Source organism: Caloenas nicobarica, chromosome 19 (genome assembly GCF_036013445.1).
Source record: "Caloenas nicobarica isolate bCalNic1 chromosome 19, bCalNic1.hap1, whole genome shotgun sequence".
Classification (NCBI taxonomy): Eukaryota; Metazoa; Chordata; class Aves; order Columbiformes; family Columbidae; genus Caloenas; species Caloenas nicobarica.
The window spans coordinates 8470249-8484933 of record NC_088263.1 but is presented as its reverse complement, the minus strand read 5'-3'; the positions used below and the strand labels follow the sequence as shown (position 1 = coordinate 8484933).

The window sequence follows — 14685 nt, the reverse complement described above, 5'->3', positions numbered from 1 at the left end:
GTGTTGTATGAAAGGAGAGAAGGTTAGCACTCCCCTTGATAAGGATGGAAGAGGCCCTTGTGGCCTATACAACACGCATACGGTTAAGGCACTGCCACCTACTTCGTGGCATCTAACCATGTTTTTTAACTTTTTTCTTCCTCAGGAGGTCAAACCCCCAAAATTCAGCTCCCCTTCCTTTCTTCACCCCATTTACTCCTTTTCCCTCAGCCTAAAAACACCCAGCAGAGCCCCAGGGTGACACTCACGCTCCAACCATTGTCAGGCTGCACTCAACACAAGCAAAGCTCCATCTCTCCAACCACAGAACAGCAAGCCAGCCCTGCCATGGCACAGACCTCGTTTTCAGCAACCTGCTTGACGAGCTTAGCTAATCCTGGCTGCCGAAGCACTGCTGACATGCCAGGCTGGATACAGCTAGAGCCAAGTAGAGCTCACGCCACCCAGCATTGTTCCCAGGTGGGATACTAGAGACTTACACACAACCTTTACAAAGGCCAGCTAGAAGAGTAGATCCTTTACATCGAAGCTCTTCAGTTTGGGGGAAGAGAATATCCTTGTTCAAGAGACTTTGTGGGGAAAGCATCTCCCTCTGCAGCTCTGAGGGCAGGGAAGCCCTGGCACAGCTGCTTACACCAACATGCGGGAAGTGCCGCACTACAAAATGTTACAAAAATGCTTTGCTGGAATAATAGACCATAATCTCCACACTGGAAAAGCAGCACAGCGACATCTTGCAATTGAAAAGTTTCATTGGAATGCCAGAAAAAGACTGAAAAATTCATGAAGAAATTGATTATTTCAGCAGTGATGCTCACCAAGTCTGGAGACACCGTGTCCTTTCCTGGTGGTAACGAAAAGCCTCAAAAGACGGTGGCATCACTAATAGCCATTTTAGTACCAGCTCAAGACGAACTCTGTATTTTGAAAAGCTGTACCTCATGTCTTGCAGCTGTCTTCTTCAGCAAGGGTAAAGCGAGGCAGTCTCCCAGCAGCCACCAGAGGAGAGGTTTGTTCTGCAATTGATTTTCAGTTATTATCAAGAACAAGGCCAATGCAAAAAGAAAAAAAATAGGATTTTTGCTTCACTGGAAATTAAACATCCCCTTAGAGCAGAGCCCTTTAGGTGCACTAAAACTTGTGCTCATTAGGAATTGCATTGAGGCACAAGTGAAATCCTGGGTCAGCCTCCCAACCCATTCTGCACCGAGGGCAGCAGGATCAGGATTCCTTTCCCCTCGTCTAAAGGTCTTGGAGGGTTTGTACCAACGTTGCCTCTGCTGAGACATTCAGTTCAATCTTCTCACTTACTTTAAACAACTTCTGACTTGAGTTATGCTCCTCTTTGCTTTCTCCCCAGCAGATGTAGAGCACCAGGCTGCTCCTCCTCCTCCTCCCTCCTTCACCCAACGCAGCTGCTGCAAAAATATTTCCTTCTAAAGGTGTTTTTAAGGGAGGCTTCTTTGGGACGCAGACACATCACATTAGTACCACTCTTACCACAAGCATACACATAAAATCCCACCTTTTTATTATGGCATATGGTATTTTTTTTTGGATGTGTAAATACCACATGGGTATGACAAAAAGGGAAAGAAATACCAACGCTGAAATAGATATAGAGTCATGCCATTATCAATACAGTTTCATATGATGGATTTTCAAGATACAAAAGTCTGTTCTTGTTGGGGTTTTTTTTCTGTTTACATTGAAATAACTTTACAGTGATCTGTGAGCTCGCTTTATAACCAGAAGAGAAAAAAAGTAAAATATGCTGAGAACAACTACAAGCAGGATTCATTTTAATGGTTAACAGAAGAACTGTAACTTTGCTCTAGAAACAGCATCTATTAAACACACGTAACAAGAGGTAAGCAACTATACAGAAGGTAAGAGGAGATTTCACCACAGGAATAAGTCAGGGGCAGGAGGAGGGAAATCTGGAACTGTACGGTTTTATTTGGTCACAAAGTTTGAGCTGAGTGTTTAAAATGAAGCACCCTTAAAGATGCAGTACTCCTATTTAAAACAATACAGAAACTTCCCAAGAGACTAGAAGCTACATTCTGGGAAAAAAAATAATAAAAAATAAAAAAAAATAAATCAGACATTTTTTAAAAAAATTCCACACATCTCTAGGCTTGTGACTGAACTTACTGTTACAAAGCAGACTGGCAGCTCTTCCTTACCCAGCAACAGTGCCCAGAAGTAATGCCACCATAAATACAGTATCTTTGGGGTGTCCAGAACAAGGCTGACACTTCTAACGCGAAGCCAGAATGATCCATTTGTCTGTCAAAAGATCAGGCAAGAAAAGGAGACACTGCATCTTTTTTTGTTTGTTTTTTTTTTTCACCACGTTGCCCGGTTCTAGCAAAGAGCTAAGACGTTTTCTTTGGGCCAAGACTAACAGAAACCACTTTATCAAATATTCTTCGGGTTTCCTGCCAAACTGGATTTATTATTGTCATGTGGTTTTTTCAGTATTTTTTTTTTAAAAACATTTTTTCCTGACAGTCTCTAAAGTGATGCTGGAACATTTAACAGTCACTCTTCCACAGTTTAATTGTTTTGTCGTTTTCTAGTGCCGCTGACGCAATGATGTTTTCTGTCGGGTGACAAGCTGTTGAGATGACCACATCTAGGCAAAAAAAGAAAAGAGATACAAATAGCATTATTTACAGAAATGGAATCTGGGTCATAGCAGCCATTCCCAAAAATGAACGTGTATCGCTACTACATTTAAAACTAGCACAGCCAAGTTACTGTTTCCTTGTAGCAGGATTTCAAACACATCATTCGTAAGTATTTTCCACCTATTAACACCTCATGAATACATTTAACTTTCCATTTAGCTGTAGCTTTATTCAGCACGACTGCAGACAAGGGAAGCAGCAATCAATCATTGAAGCTTAAAGAGCATTTTTAAAATAAGTACCAAGGCCTCATATTCATTCTGAAACTGTTTGGTTTATTTTGAGGGAATATTGTTTAGAAGCATTTTGCTTCTCTGTGAGAGGCAACACCAGCAAACACGAACTGAGAGTACGTAGTTGGAAAGTGTTTGACAGGTTTCAAAATGCAAGAACTCTCCAGATTCTTGTTCTTCCTCACTTTACAGGTTAAACTCTTTGCATTTTATGTCAGAGACAGCAAATAAAAAAAGTCAAGAATTTATGGGTCTGGCAGTCAAAACTAAACATCAGAGAGAAAACACTCAAGCTAAGCCCTCATTACAGGTTGACATGAGGGATATTCCTTCAATAAAAACAAAATCCTCTTCCACACCTGTGTGTCCTTGTAATTTCTGTACAATCTCTTTTGTCTGAAGGTTCCAAATATAAACCAGGTTGTCTTCTGAACCGGACACGATCCACTGGAAAGCAGAAAAAACACAGGTTATTTTCATCTTTCTCCTCATCTATATCTAACTGCTATTACTCAGTAAACATTTCATTGCCATGATATGAAAGGGAACTTCCAACATTATACGACAAAGGAGGTTTTCCATTCCCAAAGTGTTTCTTCTACAGAGAAAAGCAGGAAAAACTGCACATTGGTAAAAAGCATCTCAAAGAAACACCAACCTTTCCACCAGTAACGGAGAAATTGGCAAATATGCAATACTTCTCATTTTTGTGTCCTGTGTACGTCTTCAGGCACTGAAAGCGAAGAGCCACAACACATTAACACAGCCGAGAGGTAATTTTTCCCAGTCAAGGACAAACTCTCTTGGCAGAAAAGACTAAATATATCTGCCTGTGTTTCCCACCCTGCCAACTTATCTAGAGGATGTAGAGGACACTTCTGCCCTACACCACGAAACAATTTTGAAGTGGGGAGGGGAAGCCCTAAATCTGTCATGTTAGCATGAGAAAGAAAACATAAATTTATTGTTCATAAAGGGAAAAAAAAGCAGAAATATAGCTTGGTTTGTCTCAGGGAATCACAAGACATAGAATCATAGAACGGTTTGGGTTGGAAGGGACTTACAAAGGTCATCTAATTCCAACCCTTGCCATGAGCAGGGACATCTGCACCAGCTCAGGTTGCTCAGAGCCCCGTCCAGCCTGGCCTGGGATGTCTCCAGGGATGGTTCAGCCACCACCTCTCTGGCCAACCTGGGCCAGGCTCTCACCACCCCCAATGTACAAAATTTCTTCCTCACGTCCAGCCTGAATCTCCCTCCTTTAGTTCAAAACCATCACCTCTTGTCCTATCGCAACAGGCCCTGCTAAAAGTTCGTCCTCTCCAATAAAGGCGTACTAACAACTTTTTCTATAGTATGCATAAAACGTTAAGCAAGCCCCAGAAACACACATGAAATCCAGATTTTCCTACATAGTGAGAGAGGATTGTTTGTACCTTTCCTTTGCTGTAGTCCCAAAGTTTAAGAGTGCTAGAAAACAACAGAAAAACAGAGGTTTTAGTTCTCGGAGTTTTTTCATCTCACAATTTTCTAGTAACAGAAAAAGTTTCTCTATATCAGAGTTCTTAAAGTCTACATGGATCACTTTCGTCTGGCTTCAGAATTAAGAGTTAGTTAACCCCAAAACATCAATTTTACTGCCATGCCATTCATATTCTCCTCCATAAAATAGGGCATATTTAAGTATTTCCCCACACCTGCAAGTTTCTTTATAAATAATGACCAGGTAACTCAGGGAAATGATGGGCAGGATAACAGACAAATTACAGCGACAGAGGACAAGGTGGTTTGGCACAACACCTTGCAGGCTTTTCAAGTTTGATACTATATACGAACTTGTATACTTGTGTAGTATAATTACCATGATAGCTAAACAGCAGCAAAATAAAGTTTTAGCTGATACCCAAACCCTTCAAAGTCTGTGGGTTTTTCTTTGGTTTTTGTTTGTGGGGGGTTTTGGGGTTTTTTTTATTTGTTTGTTTGTGGGATTTGTGTTTGTTGTTTTTTAACACTCACTTGTCCAAAGTTGCAGCTAGTATGTATTTGCCATTTGGAGAGAATTTCACAAAAGACACAGGAGGGTTATCATCATCTACAGTGAAGATAAAAGCAACATTAAACAGTGCACAGTTGTACTGTCTCAATGGCAGCAAATTTCCTTTGACAATAATTTGTTAATTGTTTCACTGAAACAAGCTTTCAGTCTTCTTGTCCCTTGGTACTTCAAGAAAACGAGAGGTGTATGGTGATTGTTTCAGTAATTTAAAAAAAGGATATGAAGCATTTTTCTCTCAAATATTTTACATAACCCTTTGTAGCTGAACTGCCCTCCCTTGCACCAACACTTAGAGCAAGACTGCATCTCTGCCTTCTAAAAATCACTATACTGGAATGCATGCCACTGATTCGCAGTGCTGTACAACTTACCTATGTAATGCTTTATAAGAATACGAAAGACCAAGGAACACGAGCCTAACGGGGTTTCATTAGCAATGTTCACAAGATGCATCTTGCAATACAAACAGGCAGCTTGTGTAGTCACAGACTACCCGTTTTCACCACATCCAACAGCACAATCTGCTTTGTCGTTACAGTTTTGAAAGGCTGCACAAACACGACACAGCTGAACGGCAGAAAAATCGCAAAACTCTATTTTTGCCCATTTATACTACACAGCACTCAAAGCTTAAGCAAGTTTCCACTCGTGTGAGAGGAGAGGTCCTCTCATTGCAGCAGCTCAGAGGACAACGATGAACTAACAGAATGGTAAGAAGACAGTAAAATAGAGCTTAAGGAAGCCACTGTTCACAGCAATGATGCAGAATATTCATGTTACAACTCAACAGCAAAGAGTAGAGCACAAACAAGAAGTATATTCCTACTTACCAATCAGTGTTTTCAAGCACTGGCCTGATGCTGTATCCCAGATTCGACTATTAAAAACATACAAGAACAATTACTATTGGTTTTGAATTCTTTGTTCCAATTTTAACATTACAAATACAAGCTTTTTGAAAAAAGTCCTTTTTTTAAAAAAAGGCAAAAGGTTTGAACTGTGCTGCAGACAAGACATAACCACTTACCAGAGTCCATCATAGCTACTTGACACTATCAGGGATCCATCGCGATTAAAATGCACCTGTAACATTGTGGAAAGGGAAAAATAAATTTCCCCATCTTCACAAAGATCAAATTTTTAAACCCCACTGAAAGTACTTATGTTCCACTACTGGCACTGCAATTCATGGGGATAGAAGCAGGACATCAACACGACATACAAACCACGTCCGCGAGTTTAGATGGGGAACACAATCAAAACCAAGATTCTTTCCCCTTGTTTGTCTGGCATAACTATAGAGGAATGGATGTTAACTACAGCTGTTTATTTAAGCATCAGGAACTGGAATACATGTTTCTTCAGAAGCCAAGAAGCATTAGCTGCTCAAATAATAGTAGTATCAAGCCTGGGGATAGTACCTTATAATTTTAAGAGCATGAATTTAACATCACTTGTAGCCATATATATGTTTTAAGGTCAATTTATTCCCTTGAACTACACCTCAAAATACCGCTATTTTAAAGAATAATTGCTACTAACATTCATTTGTAAACGTGAAGCATCTTCTACATGAGGCAGAACAATCATGTTACGATGGTCATGGTTTAGCACATCTGAGGCTCAAATTTTTTTTCTTTTCCTTAATTCCAAAAATACTAAGAGTTGAACACCTTCTGGTTTTCCTTCATTTGAATGGGCACTGCTGTGTTCCAAGCTCCTTTTACCTAATAAATGAATGAGCAATCACTACTGGCAAATCCACCCCAGCCCATCCGTGACCCTGTGCAAGAGCTTGGTAATAAGAGTTGGAGCACAAATCCCCTTCTCCATAGAGGCAGGAGTCCTGCTGAATAAATGAGCACATTGATTTATCGGAAGGGACTTACAGCTGAAACCGGGTCGGAATGCGCAGGCAACGTCTTGAGGCACTTCCCTGTCTTCACATCCCATATCCTCACGCTTTCGTCGAACTGAAGATGGAAGAAACGCACAAGGTGGTTTAGCGATGCACCTTTAGTCGAGGCGTGCGAGGTGTCATAGCTCGACCAGGTGCACGTGTCTCCCACCAGCTGCCCTGTGGCTGCAAGCCCAGGACACAAGCACCACGCTCTTTTATTTTGTATGATGTTTGAGTCTAGATTATGATTGTTATATTGACACAGCAAAGCAAGCATTAAGATCTGACCCAATCTGCAGAGGGTCCAGGTGATTAGAAGACATACTGTGAGTTAAGTTACAATTTCTAATCCCCTAGATTCTAAGTTGTATTATAAATTCTGTATTACGCTACCTATAAATTGTACTACATTCATTCTGCTTGTAGAAATCCTGGGCCATTCCAATCATAAATTCTGTGCTATACTAATCATAACACCCTGTTTGTAGAGCTTTAATTGTAACTATGATTTAGTACTGTCATGGTTCTGCAAAGGATCCCTAAAAGAACCTCCCTGTCCCCTTAGTGTTGGGTACCAGGGGTGTGCAGTAGTTGCTTTGCACTAAGAAAAAAAAATAAATCACTTACTGATCCAGAAACGATGAGGTTTGACTGAGGGTTGAAGTTGCAGCAGAAAACGTAGTTACTGTGCCCTTTCAATGTCTTTAAGCACTTACCCTGAAACAAGATTTAGCAGAGTTAAGTACACCGCATCCTTCAGCACCATAAGATAAGCTGCATTAGGGTTAATCACTGTGCAGCACACAAAGCAACCATGTCTAACCCCACATTTAGATGGGCAGGAGACCAGCTACAGCAAAACAACAAGAAAGAAAAAAACCCCACATTTTTAATGACTGCAGCCAAGATGCAAACTCTTCAGGCCACTCAGGAGACCCAAGCAGTTTAACATACCCAACCAAAATTCAACCACATTATCCCATTCTCATCATAACAGCAGAAAAGGAAGGGGAAAAGAAGCAAAACCAAGTGAAGCTACAATAAGAAGTCCCAAAAGCATTTAGTCTGACAGGCTGCTTTCAGAAATGAAGGCAGCGGTTGCATTGACACCGTAAGGCTCAAGCATTCTCAGAAATAACTAATTCCTCACGGTACCTGTAAATACCTCCTTTCCAAAAGCACAACTCGCTCATCCTCACAGCCCATTCAACCAGCAACTCATCATAAGCAGGAAAGAGTGAATATTACCCAAAGAGTTAAGATGCCAATGCTGGGGAGAAGGAAGGTAAATAATAATTTCTGCCCTTACCGAGCTTACATCCCATATTTTGAGAGTTTTATCATCGGAGGCAGAGACAAGAAGGTTGGAATCTGATGACCAAGCAACGTCAGAGATGCCCTAAAACAAAGGGAAACAATTCTCAGCTCTGTTTGTTCACCAACACAGGAAAATAGAAAACATAGACTGCATATTATGTTCACAGCTGAAGCCTGAAAGAAAATTCAGCATTGAGAGCTGGGAATTAATTTATTTGACTGGGTTAAGAGCTCCTCTGGCACTTGTTCATTTTCAGCTGAGCCATATACTCCAAAAACATCAATGGCTTGTTCACGCAGCTCTGACTGCAGCCACCAACACCCTCTCTTGGAATTCATAAACACTATGCTATATGAACTAATCTGAGTTAGTGGCTTCTCTTCATGACAAATGGCTCGCTCTTTATGGCTCAAGTCCCTAAAGGCTGGAGAAGAACAAGATTCTACTGATCTTTCTTTTGGTGAATCTTCATTTTTGCTTACAAAACTTCAGCACGTAAGAAACTTCCGAAAACAAAACCAAAGGGTTTGGGAGTTTGTGCTTTCTTCAGAACTGTGCAGAATGAGTAAGTGTTGTGTTTATGTAGGCAAACCCACAAGAAATATTCAATCTCCTTAAAAGGCAAGCCATTCTGCTCCATTTACAAAGGGAAGATGGAACAGGACACAGTGTTACAGTTTACAGGGATTTCCACCCAAGAATGCGCTGCCCTGTGTCCAAGGTTGGTGTTCCTGAACTGGGGATGCCAGGCAGTGTGCAGGCAGGTCCGGCATTGCCAGCCTGCGCTTCACCCAGATTTCCAGCCCGACCTGCTATTATTCAGCAATTCCAGTCCCGGGCTGTTGCGCAGGACTTTATAAACAAAGAAGTACAAAATGAGACTGAAGAACGAGCCTCCCGCCCAAGCCAAACTAGCCAAGAATGGAAATTTCTGGATGAGGAAGAGAAAGCGAAATCCTTTATGAGTAAATTCACATGCACAGTGATCTCCTCGTACTCACCAGTTTATGACCAGATATTGTTTTTTCAAACTTGCCATCATACGCTCCCCAAATTTTAATGAGTTTGTCAGCAGCTGGAAAAGAAATGTGCCAGTTAAGATATTGACAGCACTAACAGATACAGCTATTCCTTCCAGGTGGAAAGAAATACATTAACTACCCCTCCGTAAACACCGGGTTTTTCTCCCTCTCCAAGCGGGCCTAAGTGTATAAGGTAATATATAACCGTAAAGAACAGTTTGGTACAGGCCAAGCTGCAGCAGCTGAGATTACATAAACTGCCTGGAATGCGCAGAGTCTCCAGCCGCTTTAGTTTCCCTGATGACAACTTGTGTTTCCACTTTTGTTTTAAATCGCCAGTAGTAAAAGCAGGGAATGCACGGGAAGGCTGAAATGCTTTTGCCCAAAAAGAACAAAAATTACACCACAAGCTGGACTGAATTAACGCCTGCAAAAAAAGCAAGCGTATTATCCATGTTAACTGGTAAAACACACCAGAGAAAAAGGCTGATATTTGCCAGAGGTAGAGGTTGGAAAACCTGGGCGGGGGAGAGGGAAGGACTTTCATGAGGACACTTGAACATAAAAGTTGATTTATATATGGTACACAGCACTGGTTTTATTAACACTATTTGCATTTAAGCCAAAGACCTAAGTCATTCCCACATCATTCCCATCTGACAAAGGAAACGCTACAGACAGAGTTCTCCAAGGCCCACATTTGCACCTTTTAGATGAGATTAAAAAAAGCAATACTTACAGGAGCTGGCTAGCCACTCTCCATTAGGACTAAACTTTACTGATGAGACTGCCTTTGTATGTCCCGCTAACGTGAACTTTAGAGCATAGTTTGGTTTTACTGGCGCAGGCTGTAAGAAAAATACATGAGTTGAATAAATTCCAAATTTAGTATCTCAGTAACAAGCCCTGTACCCAGCTGGGTCAGTACGCAGCAATGGGCTGCATGACTGTTCACCAAAATAGAGATTCTTGCATTTTTTCCCCACTCCAAATGCAAAAAACCCAAACCCACAAAACAAACAAAAAACCCCCCTTGCTGCACCAACTTCATCCCCAGTACAAATTCCACCCAAGCCAATAACCAAAAGGTGAGAGTAATCCTGTGTTTGGTAGATCAAAATAATACTCTTGGTACTGATCTGTGTAGTGCTTTTATGCGTTTGCAGGTTTCTTCCTTATCATGAATCAAATCACAGACCAATTCCTCTCTATCCCCCATAATCTCAGGGGTTTTTTCCCCCTTTTCACCCTTTGTGAAGCCTCCACAGTTAGACAGTAACTTCTCCTTTGAGCATCCGCAGGCTTTAAAGAATCTGAATAATGACTGCTTCCCCACTTTGCAACCACAGACATGGATTCACTGACTCTCCAGCCACCTCTAGGCATTCCGAGGATACAATCAACCTGCCTTTCTAATGCTCAAACTGATGAGAAGTATTTCATTAGCAAGAACTTGCACTAAACCAAAAAAACCCAAACCCCTAACACGACAAAAGGGGCCACACTCCACTCGCTTTTCTCATCAAATCCTCAGCACATTTTCAGCTCAACGTGACATCAGAAGCAGAAACCTGGAGAAGCTCTTAGTCTATATGCGAATTCAATTCTGTAATTCTGTTTTTTAGTTGAATATGCAGGTAGTCGCCGCATGTATTTACAGGGATATTGTTCAGAGCCCCACACACACCTTGCTCTGATTGGTTGAGGAGGAAGGAGTAGATTGTGTTTTGGTGGATTCTGCATCTGGCTTCTTTTCTTCTGTTGCCATGGTTCTGGAGCTGGCAAATGAGACTTATGGTGCTTGAAGGGGAGAATGAATGTGCTGCTTCAAAAGGCAGCTCTTGCCACGGAGAGGAGAACCGCGCTGAAACGGAAACCTGGAAGAAAAACAAAATATTCTCATTAGCTGTCAAAAAGATTCTCAGCAGCTAGAAGAATGAGATTATCCTGACTGCAGGTGCCAGAGATCAGTGTGAAAAGCCATATCTGTATCTGTTTAGCGACACGGGAGCATTTTAGGCCTTCAGACCCACTTATGTGCAAGACCAAGAACCCGAGCCATGGCCTTTTATTACTTATTGCAAAGCTTTTTTCTACTCTGCTCCATTCCAAATAGAAATAAAGCAGAAGAGCTTTTAGGTGTGGAAGGGTTTTCATATCATACTCCCCAAAATGCTTCTAACACGTACTCAGTACACAGTAAATACAACGGTTTGTACAAAAGGTGAAAAAAAAACAGTCTGAGGCCTTTTCTTTTTTTCCACATTTATTAAGGAAGAGAATACAAGATCATAATGAGCACAAAAAATAACAGGCATTTCCACAGCTTAAGACCCTACTAGATTCCTTCCACCTCGGAATGCAAGGATTTCAGCCTCAGATTTCCCTCCTAAACAACCTGAGCATCAAATCACACCCTTCTCCACCTGAGACCTTCTCCTGACTCAAAGCCAGCCCTGTGTTATTCTCGCCAGACTCGCTTTCTGTAACAAAACCTGCTCAAGTGCTGTGCCAGTGTTTGGTAACCAGGGCTGATGCTGCAGAGGGAACAATCTCCATTGCAGCTCAGCCACATTTCAGCTTAGGAACAGAATAACCTCCAGCTCACACTGTAAGGATTTGCCTTCGAAGTACACTTGCAATATCCCACCACCGCTGCCATTCTTTTTGGGGGCGGCAGCAGATTTGGGAGCAACGGCATTTGCTCTTCCAGTGACTAAGTGGCATTTTAAACATCTCCTTCAAGCACTACCAGCTGCCTGTCTGCTTTAACAAGCCCTCTCCACAGCGTGGACAAATCACCGGTGGCGACGATAAGAAATTAAAAGTTTTCTAACGCGGATCAGACCCTTTTCACCTGGGACTCGCTTGGCAACTTCGGCGAGCTCGCCCATCCCCGCCTGCAGCGCAGCATCGGGGGCACGAACCCCAGCGCCCGCACCCGCGGGGTTGGCAGCGGGGGGGGACGCGGGGAACCCGCAAACGGGCGCCCAAGCGCCGGCGCAGCCCCCGCCGCCGGGCACGCGGTGCCGACACACCCACCGGCCCGCAGCGCCACGGCCGCCGGCTGCAAACGCCCTTTCCCCGCCACCGCTCGGGGAGGTGGGGTGCAGTTGGGGTGCAGTTCCCTGCGGGGGGACCCCAAACTTTGGGAGGGGTGCAGGGGTGCCCCCCCGCCGCAGCCCCGCACGTTGCGGAACCGCCCGCGTGCACGCGCGCCCGCACCGCGCGCCGGCCCCGGGGGTCCCCGCGCGCGCGGGAGTGGGAAGGCGGGAGGTGGCGGCGCGAGGCCCGGCGCGCGGCCCCCACGAGGGGAAGCGGGGGGGGGGGGGGGGGGGGCGGTGGGGGCGGAGTGGGCTCCGCGCGCTGCCTGAGGGGAGGCGGCGCCGCGCGCGCGGGGAGAACGGCGGTGCGGGAGCCCGGCGGTGAGGAGACGGGAGGGGAAAACGGGCCGCCCCGCCCCGCGCCTCGCGGTGACTTACCGGGGGGAAAGGGGGAGGGAAAAGGGGGGGCCGGCGGCGGTGCCGCCGCCTCCTCCGCGGCGAGGAGGAGCGCGGCCGCAGGAGGGGAGGGGAGGGACGCGGCGGCGGCAGCTCCGGGGCCGCCAGGCGGGGGGAATGTAGGAGGGCGCATGCGCGGTGCCGGCCAAAGGCTGCACAATGCCGCTCTCTCCCGGGAGCGCTACGGCAAGGCCCGAGAGCCAAAAAGCGGCGCTCGCGCGCGCGGGCGGTGCCTTGGAGGGGTGGGCGGTGCCCTGAAGGGGTGGGCGGTGCCTTGGAGGGGTGGGCGGTGCCTTGGAGGGGTGGGCGGTGCCTTAAAGGGGCGGGCGGCGCCTTAAAGGGGCAGTCGGCGCATTCGCTCCGGCCCAGCGCGCCCCTCCTTCACTTTTCCTGGGCTGAGCGGCAGCGCTCGGCGGGGAGGAGGCCTCGAGCTCCGCGCTGTGCCCTGTCTCTGCCACGGGTGAGGCCCCCTGAGGTGCTGTCCTTGCCCTGGGTGGCTCTGTGGGGAGCGGGCGTCGAGAGCAGCAGCATCCAGGGCCCTGCCGGGCATGTGGCGCGGAGCAGGTCTGGTCAGGGCCCCATCCAGCCTGAGGGACGTTGCTGTGTAGCACAGATCACGCTGGGCACCCGCGGTCAGGTACGCAGCCACTTGCACGGCTCTGCTCCCATTCATTGCAGTTGTTAAAAAACCATTGAACCCGGCTGCAGCAGAGTTAGGTGTCGGTGGGTTACTGTGCGGGGCAGCACCAGCACCACAGATAAAAACCGCTGTGAAATTCACAGCGCACTAATGTGTATAATGCGTGGGGCTGATGGATGAGCCATTTAAGGCTGTAATATTTGCTGGGGTGAGACCGTATCTAAGGTGGTTCTCAGTGTACCAGCGTACATGGGCCCTGATTCAGAAGAGCATTTAATTTTGATTCACGAAGGCCAAAAGTTAAGCATGTGTGCTTTTCTGGAGAGCGGTGGTTTTTTCTGAGCCCACGCTGCACAGAACACATTACAGTCTGCTTTCAGTTAAGAGGGACGAAAAGGAGGAGACGTGTCATTTGCTGGCCCTTTAACACAGGAAGATCTTAGGGCTCCAAAAATTCTAGTGGCAGCTGAGAAAGGAAAAAGAAGCCGTAAAAAAAAAAAGCTGTGGTACAGTGAAGCCAAAGCTCTTCCCCTACAGCCTGGAAACCCACAGCAGAAGTCTGGAGAATTAACCCTGCTGTCTAAACTCGAGGAGGTAAAATGTAGACAGAGTTGTAAGAGCTGCACTGTCCCCAGAACAGTGTTAGGAAACAAATCCAGTTAAATTCCTGTTGCAGATTCTTCCAGATGTTTTTTGCTTGAAGTTTTCATTATTTTAAAAAAACAAATACAAAATAAAGAGCACAAATCAAATCAGCAGTATAATGCTATGTATTTATATAACTTTCCTGTGACAGGGATAAGGTGTTTTTATTTCTTTCACGTTGGAGATAAAAGTTTGTGTTTTACCTCTCAGTGTCTGCTTTGGAAGTTTTTCCCTAATATTTTTTTATATATGTATAAAATATATATGTTTGTATAAAAATCTTTTTCTATACTGAAAAATACCTCTCTGAAACTTGAAAACGGTAGCCTTGACACAAATTAATCGTAATCTTAAACAGCCCCTTAGCCTCTAAGTGTCCTGTATTTTTTTTAAAACAAGTTAAAGTATGATAAACTCCATTTGGCAAAGCACTTGCTCACAGGCTAGACAGGGTTTTTGACAGCATGGCGCTTGCAGAGAAAGGCAGCTCAGCGCGCAAGGGCATTTTTTGGGGACTGCATACTGTGAGTACCTGGGGATTTGCACAGACAGCCCATTATCTTTGGATGAAATTTAACTTGTTGGTTGTGAGTCATCGGTGAGGGTCTTTCCTGCTCCCCCAGCCATGCTGCCACAGCTGGGATCAGCAGGATGTGGTATCTGTCCAAGTTCTCT

General features: G+C 44.8%; 2 protein-coding genes and 1 non-coding gene across 3 annotated transcripts in view; 2 read left to right on the top strand and 1 right to left on the bottom strand.

The window, feature by feature from the left end:
* On the top strand, window positions 1–128 carry LOC135996706 (U6atac minor spliceosomal RNA). Its single transcript, XR_010607302.1, has one exon. It is a non-coding gene; the product is annotated as a U6atac minor spliceosomal RNA (small nuclear RNA).
* Window positions 129–1528: 1400 nt separating this feature from the next.
* WDR5 (WD repeat domain 5) lies at window positions 1529–12825 on the bottom strand. The gene is made up of 14 exons (XM_065648238.1): window positions 12708–12825; window positions 10913–11102; window positions 9965–10073; window positions 9205–9278; window positions 8195–8284; window positions 7513–7602; window positions 6875–6958; window positions 6013–6068; window positions 5816–5862; window positions 4946–5021; window positions 4366–4399; window positions 3588–3662; window positions 3289–3376; window positions 1529–2641 (listed from the first exon to the last, which is right to left on the bottom strand). The coding sequence occupies exons 2-14, from the start codon at window positions 10991–10993 to the stop codon at window positions 2541–2543; spliced, it is 1005 nt and encodes a 334-aa protein (XP_065504310.1). The 5' UTR covers window positions 10994–11102; window positions 12708–12825; the 3' UTR covers window positions 1529–2540.
* BRD3 (bromodomain containing 3) overlaps window positions 12613–14685 on the top strand; it is a 41565-nt gene continuing 39492 nt past the window's right edge. Inside the window, exon 1 of the mRNA XM_065648235.1 lies at window positions 12613–12650. The gene's annotated coding sequence lies outside the window, so the exon portion shown is untranslated. The remainder of the gene's footprint in view (window positions 12651–14685) is intronic.

What these genes read in the sequence shown, in the direction of transcription:
- WDR5 (XM_065648238.1), bottom strand. Translation starts at nt 10,993, where the DNA reads ATGGCAACAGAAGAAAAGAAGCCAGATGCAGAATCCACCAAAACACAA. An exon ending in AGTAGCTATGATGGACTCTG is followed by an intron (nt 5,863 to 6,012) that starts GTAAGTGGTTAT and finishes TGTTTTTAATAG; the next exon opens with TCGAATCTGGGATACAGCAT. An exon ending in GTGCTTGAAAACACTGATTG is followed by an intron (nt 5,022 to 5,815) that starts GTAAGTAGGAAT and finishes TCTTCACTGTAG; the next exon opens with ATGATGATAACCCTCCTGTG.